Source organism: Cajanus cajan, chromosome 6, assembly GCF_000230855.2.
Source record: "Cajanus cajan strain Asha chromosome 6, NIPB_CcT2T_4, whole genome shotgun sequence".
Lineage (NCBI taxonomy): Eukaryota > Viridiplantae > Streptophyta > Magnoliopsida > Fabales > Fabaceae > Cajanus > Cajanus cajan.
The window spans coordinates 43,737,501-43,747,983 of NC_138522.1; the positions used below are offsets into that span (position 1 = coordinate 43,737,501).

General features: G+C 36.2%; 1 protein-coding gene across 1 annotated transcript; it reads left to right on the top strand.

The window, feature by feature from the left end:
- The first annotated feature begins 303 nt into the window (after positions 1 to 303).
- LOC109798147 (ubiquitin carboxyl-terminal hydrolase 16) lies at positions 304 to 8,793 on the top strand. Its single transcript, XM_020358383.3, has 11 exons — positions 304 to 941; positions 1,836 to 3,288; positions 3,364 to 3,452; positions 3,706 to 3,791; positions 3,905 to 4,067; positions 4,163 to 4,283; positions 4,468 to 4,625; positions 5,596 to 5,680; positions 5,778 to 5,990; positions 7,540 to 7,601; positions 7,913 to 8,793. The coding sequence occupies exons 1-11, from the start codon at positions 667 to 669 to the stop codon at positions 8,577 to 8,579; spliced, it is 3,372 nt and encodes a 1,123-aa protein (XP_020213972.1). The 5' UTR covers positions 304 to 666; the 3' UTR covers positions 8,580 to 8,793.
- The last annotated feature ends 1,690 nt before the right edge of the window (positions 8,794 to 10,483 follow it).

The window sequence follows — 10,483 nt, forward strand, 5'->3', positions numbered from 1 at the left end:
CCCACCTCCACCGTCTGATCCCCGAATCCGAAACCGCAAGAATCAATCCGTATGTGGGACGCCCCAACCGAGGCCCCACTTTCACGTGCGTCGCTCAGCCTTTTCCAACCCAAACCCAAAGCCCAAGCCCAAACCCAAACCCAACCGCTTCCCGATTCGGATCCGAATATTTATTTCCAGAATTCACGCTTTCCAACAACCAAATTCCTTTCCCTCACTCACTCCTTCTTCCTTCCGTAACCATCAATATTTATTATTTATTATTTATTATTTTATTTTATTTAATTAAATGCCAACCTTTATTTACATTTACCGCGTTTTCTTTTCTCTCTCTCTCTCTCTCTCTCTCCCAACCCAACCCAACGAAACAACAAAACCACCACCAGAGTTTGGGTTCCGCTCCGTCCTTTTCACTTTCCATTTCCCAGTGGCATCCTCACTTTGTTTTCCACCGCGCCAATCATACATTTCCAGCTCACGGATTCGACTGCCCTCGATAATCTCACCGTCACGGGTTGCCGCATCTTCCTCACCGTCCAATCGCTCTGCTCGGTAGAGGGTTTTTCTCGGCTTCTTCCTCCGCTGTCGAAGCAATCTATGCGTGGCGGTGATAGTACCGGCTTAGGGTGTGTTCCTCGCGCTGGATGTGTGTCGGGTGCAGGATAAATGCGTGTTACCGGGGATCTAGGGTTTTCGAGCCTGGTCCTTGTGTTGCTGCTCCTCATCGGCTTCGTAATTCGCCGTAAATGGCAGGTTTCGGAGGCTAGGAAGGACGAGATTAAGAGGCTTTTGATTTTGGCGGCGGAGGAAACTGCCAGGGCCGAGAAAGAAGCGTTCTATGAGTACGACACGGCGCTTTCTGCCGCTCGGACCAATCAATGCGCTGTCTGTTATTTTCCCGCCACCGCGCGCTGCTCTCAGTGCAAATCGGTTCGCTACTGGTGCGTCCACCGTCGTTTTTTAAATTGTGCTGAACAATTCAGCGCTATTGTTGTTTCTTTTTATGTGGCTTGGATTGTGGTTGTTTATGTTGTTTCCCTTTTCAGTCTCTCACGATTACTACTTTCTGTGCTGTACGTTTATTGATTATTGTTGGAAAATGGGAATATTAATTTTGATCTCCTTTTCGGGAGTGCATCTCTTGTGCTTTGTTAAATTTGTATTTACCTGTTATATGCCCCAAAGATAAACGTACGAAATCTTTGCTTCGTTTTACTTTGCATCTAGTAGAGGAGCTTTTTGACAAGTTTTGCTCATTCCCGGACATAATTAACGTACACGAGATCAGTTGGCTGTTCCTTTCTACTAATTCGTAGCTGTTGCTAGTGGAAATAACAATCATGCTGCAACTTTTTGTAGGTGGTTTAGGTTGTGGTTTAACATTTTTGTGTAGAACTGTTTTGGAAAGAAAATGGTTATTTATTTGTTCTTCTCTAGTTTAGAAAATACAATGACTCCATTTAAAGTTTTAAACATTGTTGAATGATTTAGGGTCTGTTTGGGTAAACTTCTTCAGAAGTATTTATAGGATTGAAAAATAGAAAGAAAAAATGAAATAAGTTTCTTTATAAATTACATAAGCTAATTTGAAGAAGCTCCCTCTTATTAGTCTCTCCAAAATTTTATTTATAACTTATGCACAAATTTGTTTTAGCTCTTAGCTCTTGGAGAAGTTTATTTTGATTTTTTTTCTCCTAAAATTGCTTATGGTGAAGTTCATCTAAACAGACACTAATATTCTGTATTACTGTGGTTCCAATTCATTGCTTTTGTCTGCATGTTTCTCTGGGTTCTTCTGTAAGTATAATCTGCAAGTTTGGTTTGATGTGTTTCAGTTCTTTTGAGTGCCAAACTGTTCATTGGCGTCAAGGTCACAAGTTAGAATGCCGTCCTCCCAGCACAAATCACCGGAGTGATGATGTAACAAGTGATGTTGGCAGCAAGGTAGTAGAGCAAGGCTACTCTGGAATCCATGGTGAGAAGCCCAAAAGTGAAAGCACAGAATGTAAAACAGCTTCTGAAAAGCCCAGAATTTCTGATATCAGCTTCTCTCCAAAAGTTTCATCTGGAAAGGATGACAATATCAGAGTCGAGTCCCTTGCTGAGGGAAATATAACAGATTCTAATTCTGAATTGTCCAGTAATTCATTTTCTGGATTCTCAGCTTCCACAGGTTCTAGCGATTCATCTGATGATTCCTCTGTCTGTGAGAGCATCATCTCAAATGAGCATGACAGACCAGAGGGACATATGTTTGTTGATCCCACCCTTGACATTGCAGATAACATTTCAAATGATGATAGCATGGGTGTAACCATGTCTTCTTCACCAAAGTTTGCTAGTTTGGTTGAGTCAGTAGATGGTTTTTCTACAAAGAATAAATTAAACCACATTAGACCTGGTTTTAGTGAAGAAGAGAGTAAGCTTGCATCAAATGTTAAAGCATCTTCAAGTATGGGGAAAACAATTCAGCCTTCTACAGCATTTTCTGGATTCTGGGATAAAGCTCTTGATCCAAGAGGGATTAAAGATAATAATATTAAGAATGACACCCATTCATCCAGTTCTGATGAATCCATGGGCAAAAAGACTGTTTCTGAATCTTCATTTCACTTTTCATTCAGTACCATTCCCCCTTTTCATGTACGAGATACCAAGACAAAGGATTGTGTATCTGATGATGCTGTTTCAAACTGTAATGGGAACAATATGCCATTTTCAGGATCAGCATCGTCTAAGAATGACAACATGAGTTCTTCAAAGGGGGGAGATTTCTCATTCATCAACAGCCGAACTTCCAATGTTATGACCTATGGTACTCCAAGTGGTTCTGAATCTGAGCAACTGGAGTCTAAAGACAGTTCTGGGCCACCTTTATCTTTCTCCACTCAATCCTCCAGTGTTGACAAAGAATCAGTTAGTGCAGATGCTTTGAACATACATAACTTGCAATCAACTGGCTCTATGGTATCAAATCATGTGGTGGACAACTGTGGCAGCACCTTGAAATCCTCTGAAATTAGATGCCTGACGGATGAGCTTGCTGATTCTAATTTAGCTTCAAGAACTGAAGCGCATTTACATTCCAGTACAACATGTGGGAACAATGACATTAAATCTGAAACTCGAGCTGTCACTTCCTCTCGGGTCGCTAGCTATTCTGTAAATTCTAAGAGTGGCTTGAGAACATCTGTTCTGAAAGTTGTTGATCAGTTTAGAGGATCAAATTTGTCAAAGCACTTTCCATTAGCCGTTGGGAGTGATATTGCTGGAAGACACGATGACAAGGTTCTTCTAGAACAAATCTTTTTGCATACTTCATTCCTTGAAATACCGTTTACCTTACATTTATAATTGTTGCAGGGTTTTTTTTCTTATGAATTATTTGTCAAGCTTTATAACTTGAACAAGGTGGAGTTGAGCCCGTTTGGTCTTATAAATTGTGGAAACAGGTAATTTGAAATTATTTATGCTAAACATGTTAGAAGAGTACTGGTTCTTTCGTATATGTTTACATTATAATTATGTGGCATGTTATTATCTTCTTTCCTTACTGATAAGGATAGTATTTTTTGCCATACTATTAAATGATCGATGTGAATAGTTAGGTTGTTGAACTTGTGTAGAATCAATTGCTCCTCTACTGTGCTTTGTGTAGGATTCACTTTTTATTTTTCTAACTTTATTTTTTTATTTATTTTGCAGTTGTTATGCCAATGCTGTACTTCAGTGCTTAGCATTTACACCACCTCTGACTGCTTATTTGCTTCAAGGATTACATTCTAAATCATGTACGTATGTGATCAGTTCTGTCATGGAATCATCAGCTACCATGTTTTTTTGAATAACATGTTGTAAGTTGTAATTGTTCCCTCAGTTAAAATATCTCCTATGTAAATTTTAGGTGCAAATACAAAATGGTGTTTCACTTGTGAATTTGAAAGATTGATTTTGAAGTCAATGGGCACAAAATCTCCTGTGTCTCCTATGGGCATAATCTCTCATTTACAGAATATTGGGAGTCAGCTTGGTAATGGCAGAGAAGAAGATGCACATGAATTTCTTAGGTATTCTTTTACACCTTTTAATCCTTGTAGTATAGCATAATTATTTTTTTTTGTAATTAATTTCAAGTTAATGAAACATATGACATACTTGACAGGCATGTTATTGACACAATGCAATCTGTTTGCCTTATGGAAGCTGGGGTTAATGCATCAGGCTCAGTAGAACAGGACACTACTTTAATAGGTCTAACATTTGGAGGTTACCTTCGATCAAAGGTTTTATATCTCTATCTGGAAAAGTTATATGCGACTGTCTATTACTTTATTCTTCCCCCTTTTAAGGGTACAATACAATGTTGGCATGTTTCTGAAATTAGATGATTCTATTATTGTTGTCATTATTATAACATCTGCTGATTGGAAGTAACAACGACAAATGAACATTCACCTCATTTGGCAGATAAAATGCATGAAATGTGGAGGGAAGTCTGAGCGTCAGGAAAGGATGATGGATCTGACTGTTGAGATAGAAGGGGAGATTACAACCCTGGTGGAGGCCCTTCAGCGGTTTACAAGCACTGAGACTTTGGATGGGGAAAACAAGTACCACTGTGTCAGGTTGGTTGATTTTCTGGGTGCCTCTTGATCATTATCTTCATAGGAAGAGTTGTGGAACTAAAGGGTTTTTATTTTAGTGTAAATTCAAAAAAGGGAATAAGAGTTTTCTAAAAACGAACTTCTAAATTCTAGTAACAGCCTAACAGGTCTAGCTGTTTGGTCGCATTTAACTATTTGCACAATAGGATAATGTGGATTTGTTGCTGTGACATTTAGTTGGATCAGAGATGTTAGGTTTGATTACATTGTAGGTCTAGGTTGTCTCCTTTCTAGGTAAGAGCAGCCCCTCTTCACCCCCCGCAAAAAAAAAACCTCTTAATTTTTATCATCTTTTCGGATGCCATTATGAATTGAATTTCCAAAGTTACTCCTGTTTCCTCTTAAGAATCACCTCAAAGTTAACAAAAGATGTTGATATTACTAAAAAGATATTGCAAAATAACTAACAAGGGAAAAAGTCAAGGCACATGCAAAATCCTGAGAATTATAATGGCTTGTGCATGACCTACCTTCATTGAACTTATATCATATGGATCCTTGGCCTTTAGCAGTATTTATTCATGGGATAATGATCTTCAGTTAGACCAGAATATGAAAATTAATGCTTATGATTTTGGTTTATAATTTTTCTCTAACCAATTGTTAAGTGCATTATTTTCTTTGATTTAATTTTGTTTTGGCTGTACATAGAAGCATTGCAAAATGCTAGTGGCAAATTTACAGCCTGTGCCATTGATGATTGATATGCAATATAATCTGTCAAACCATCCTTATAAAGTTGTGTTTTATTGTGATCACCAAGTTATGTCACTAGCTTTTCACAATATTTTGGGTTCTACTAGCCAAAAAAAAAATGTTATTTGGTCTGCGCAAGTGTTCTCTTATTTGGTTTTTAGATGGTGGAATTTTATTTGAAGTACATGTACTCAAGTGTTTTTTCTTTTTGTTCATAAACTATTTCCATTTTAAGATGTAAATCTTACGAGAGGGCCAAGAAGAAGCTGACAGTATCAGAGGCACCTAATGTTCTTACAGTTGCATTGAAGAGATTTCAGGTATTTCAGGATTAAATTCAAAGGAAAAATGTAACTCTACCTGCATTTTATGCAGCCTGTATGCAGAGTTTTACTTATTGCTACATCTGTATTGCAGTCAGGAAAATTTGGGAAGCTCAACAAGCCTGTTCAATTTCCTGAAATACTCAACTTGGCACCTTTCATGAGTGGTACTAGTGATAAATCACCCATATACAGATTGTATGGGGTAGTTGTTCACTTAGATGTCATGAATGCAGCCTTTTCGGGTCACTATGTGTGCTATTTGAAGAATATCCAAAACAAGTGGTTCAAGGTTGATGACAGTGTGGTAAGTCCCTCACTTTTGCAGTTGTTCCCAATTCTCAAAAGCCCTTCACTTTTGGTTCCTCAATTTAATTCTCTAGGCTTATGTTTTTCTTATTAGTCCCATGGTCATTCCTGTTTCATAAACTGAATGTATGATGGAACTGGATCAGAAGTTCCGAATATAGGAAAGAAATGGAAAGTATATCGATAGAAATATCTCCCTCTTTACATCTAATGAAGACTAGAGATACATGAGCAGAGATGACAAAATGTGAATACAGACTCCTCTAGGTATGCAAGAAATCTGGGCTCTCCCTCCCAACTATAGTTAAAAACTGAAGACCCTTTTACTCCTTATTATACCTTATTTACCCTTTAAGTTACTTCTACCCACTATTTGACAGTCTAGCTGTTAGACTCATTACCTACCGCTGTCTAATATTTTGATCATAATGTTATTTTTATTGCTAATTGATTCAAGCCCCATTCAAGTAGTGAACAACGTAAAAACCTAAATTTATCATGGATGCTTTACAAATGTGAATTAAAAAGCGGGGATTTAAATAGTGCTGCTACAGCAGCGCTGCAACAGTGCACCCCTGGTCACTGCAGGGGCTGCTGTAGTGGAGCAGTTAAGTGTAGCTCGGCCATTACAAACAATGAAGTTATGGGACTATTCCAATTAAGTCCTCTGAAGAGAGATGTCAACGCTTTTTTTTGGGTTGCTGTCTTAGGGGTTTTCATTTGCCAAAAAACAATATTTGGCTTTTAATATGTTGACCCAGCCCTTGTTTTTCTCGCCTCTTCTCGTACCTTGCTCTGTGGCTCCTCTGTTGACGTTGCTGCTGCTGCTGCTGCATCTTTCGTCTCCGAAGACCGCATCTGGTGTTTCTGATGAATGGCTCGGAGACAACCGCAAATGCATCTTTTCTCTCTGGCGTCTCTCTTCTCTCAGCCAGCTGCCACTGTTTTCTCTTCTCTTCATTAAAAAAAAAAAAAATCAGAATTGCGGCTATCTCGTTATAGTATTTTTTGGGCTAACCGCCACATGCATCTATTCAGGATTTAAAACACTGTTAAGAACATATAACTTGTGAATTTCTTCAATTTTTATACAAAAGAATACTTGGTAGCAATCCAGTGCACGAGACTCATGTTTTTAGAATTTTAGACTTCCAAGTCACAAGGCAGCTTCGGTACCTTGCGCCACCCTCGTACAAAAGTAAATTTATGAAAGACAAAATTAGTTTTCGTTAACTAAGAAAAATATTTAAATTTTAAAACAAAAAGCCTTAACCTTAGTGGAACAATGAAACTGAAATGATAACATCATGCAAGGGTAGACAAATGACAAAGGTGTTGCGAGAGGTTCAGGAATCAGGATTGAAAGCTCTGTTAGCCAATTTTTTCCAAAGATCATTTTGTTCTAGGATGAAAGTACTGTCGAGTTCAGTGGGTGAATGTGTCCTCAAATCATTGTTGTATTACCAAGCAGGAGGAAATATACAGAACATTTGTTGTGGTTATTACTTTATTGCACTTAGTTTAAACATCTGCTGTATGTCTTGCAGGTGACGCCCATTGAATTGGAGAGAGTCTTGACAAAAGGAGCATATATGCTTTTTTACGCAAGGTAACCCAGTTATTTTTTTTTTGGCCTGGCCTCGGGGAGGAGGGGGACGTAAACAGAAACAGAAATTGAATTGGCAAGAGCAGTTAGTTATGGTTTAATGGGGTTCAACCAGATAATTAGTTGAATTTGACATGTTCAACCAAAGTGAATTGGACTACATAATAAGAAATAATTGGATTGGAAACATAGTGGGTTCACAGATTTGACTGATTGAACTGGCCAGTTTTTTCAACATTGATGGGTGGCTTCAATGATCCTTTTAATTACATTTTCTCTTTTTAGCTTCTCTGATTAGCTGAATCACTTTGTAGGTGCTCGCCAAGGGCCCCAAGATTAGTTAGGAACAGAATACTATCCCCGGATTCAAAAAGTAAAGTCAGTGGAAAGACTCATACAACGAAAGCAAGACATGTATCTCCAAATTCTGGTGCTGCCGAACACGTGAATAGTTCCATTTCTCCAGATGGGTCACCTGGCTTAGAGTCTTTCTATTCAAAGTTTCACCACCTGAAAAGGATTTTAGAAGAAGACTCGTCAAGTGATAATTCATCCCTTATCAGCAGCAATTCTGATGAAGGTTCTTGCAGTACCGATAGTACCCGTGATTCAACCAGCACAGATGACTTGTCCGATTATATTTTTGGTGATTCAGGGAATGGGTGGAGTAGTTTGTGGAGGAATTCTGATTCTGATGCATCCTCGTCCTCCTCATCTTCTCCCTTAACCTCTCGACATTCGCCCCTATCTGATATGGACCGGTATGATTCAGTCTCTCCTGATGCTGAAAGGAGAGGGATAGATGTTTCTGGTTTGCATTCTAACACAAGTTTACAGCATAGAAAGTTAGATAGTGGTAGGATTAGTAGAAATAGAAATAGTAGGGAGACTGACTCTTTTCTGAAACTAGGATCTAACCATTTTAATGATATAGACTCTGGAGGTGTATCATGTAGAAAGTCGAGAAAAAGAACGGATTAAAATTTTTATTAATAGGGAGCTCCGGAGCAGTAAATAATGAGAGATGCTGTGCGTAATGTATTCTTCAAGTCTGTCTTCTTTTTACAAAGGAAAATTAGTCATATCAGTTTGTCAGTGTAGATATAAATTGCTGTAACTCCGTTATAAAACTTCAATGAATCAATTCTATTATTTTAAATGAGAATTTGAAATAAAGAAATTTTTTTTTCTTGCATTTAGGTATTACAAAGTTATTACCTTGACTGGTCAAGAAAGATCAAGATTTTTTGTCATTATCTTTTTATATAAAATTATTAAATTATTTTTTATTCAAATATTTAAGTGGGATTTAGAATATAAAATAATATACAATGCTTAAAAGGAAAAAAATTGAGATTGTGATATAAAATAATTCTAAATGCTTAGAAGTAAACAATTAAATTTAGAAAATGCGAAATTTAAGCTTTAGATGGGTTATTATTTTTTTTTAATAATAATTTTAGGTGAAAACTGTGTTAAATGGTAGATTTTAAATAGAAAAAATAAAATGATTTAATGGATTTGATTAATGGAGGTTTGAAGGAAAAATGAGATTAGGAGAATTTTAGTTCAAGGATAATACAGAAATTTGGTTATAATAATTAAAATTAAAGAACTAAATTTAAATAAAAAGTATGTAAAATTTAATGTCGATCATTAAAACTATAATAATGAAAGAAAAAATATAAATCCTTAAAATAAATATTATTCATTTACTTCAAAATATCACTAGGAAAAAAAACAAAAGAATTTAAATTTTAAAAAGATAAAAATAAAAACATACTATACAAATCAAAATTAAAATTTATTCATTTTATAGGACAAAAAATAATATTTACAAAATTAAAAAAAATATATAAAAACCAAATCAAAATAAATTTATTTTATACGAATTACATATATATTTAAGTCTTAATTTTATTTATCTCGGATACACGACTTATCTTATCATACATTTTTCTTTCTTCTCCTGATTTTTTTTCCTTATTGTAAAGCTTGTAATCGGACTTCTCGTGTTTAGCTAAATCTGACTACAACTTTTGCTGGTATAACTCAGCCTCATCGTCTGTTTCTGAATTCTAATATCTGCTTCGTTAGTTGATTTTTGTAGTTTAGTGATATTAATCACATTTTTTTTCTAGACATTTGCAAGATTAAAATATCGAGTCCAAAGGGTGTTAGATAGATTATGGTGGAGAAGACATGATTTTTTTTTCCTTTTAACAAATGGATAGTCACGTAAGAGGTAGTTGCTAGTGTAAGGGCTCGTTAGTGATATTGTTAGAAGCAATGCAGTGCGACATATCAATTATTATGATATCTATAATGTTGTTGATATTTCTAGAGCTTGGAAGGCCTGATTACGGGTCATTGTTTAATTTTAGAAGCTGAGTTATGAGCCATTCTTTATGGGATGAAAATAACAATTGATTGGAAAATTATAAGATTGATAGTTGAGTCTGATTCCCTTGAAACTATTAAACTTTTGGACGATTCTAGTCGGTCTCGAAGACCTTTTAGAGAGTTGCTTGATGAACTCATTAAAGTTAAATATTAGTTGCAGCAATGTTGTATTAGCAAATATTAGACGTGAAACTAATATATTAGCTGATTCTTTTGTCAAACACGATTTATCATTGTCAAATGATGTTTGTTTTTACAATATGATTCCTGATTTTGGTGTAAACTCCTTCGTTGAGGATGCTGATGTAAATAACTACTTTGATGGATTTCAATTAGTTTGTGTGTCTTTGGCTCTTTGCCAAGACCATTCAGCAAAAAAAAATATCGAGTCCATAGGCTTCTAATTTCTAACCGATGTGATATCTTAACAAATTATTGGATTCATTAGGCGTCTATTTCATATATATTTGTTGAAAAATGCT

Bases quoted from the DNA above. Each gene is read 5' to 3' on its own strand.
- LOC109798147 (XM_020358383.3), top strand. From the start codon at position 667: ATGCGTGTTACCGGGGATCTAGGGTTTTCGAGCCTGGTCCTTGTGTTG. The intron at 3,792-3,904 runs GTACGTATGTGA...TGTAAATTTTAG, and splicing joins AGGATTACATTCTAAATCAT to GTGCAAATACAAAATGGTGT. The intron at 4,284-4,467 runs GTTTTATATCTC...CTCATTTGGCAG, and splicing joins GAGGTTACCTTCGATCAAAG to ATAAAATGCATGAAATGTGG.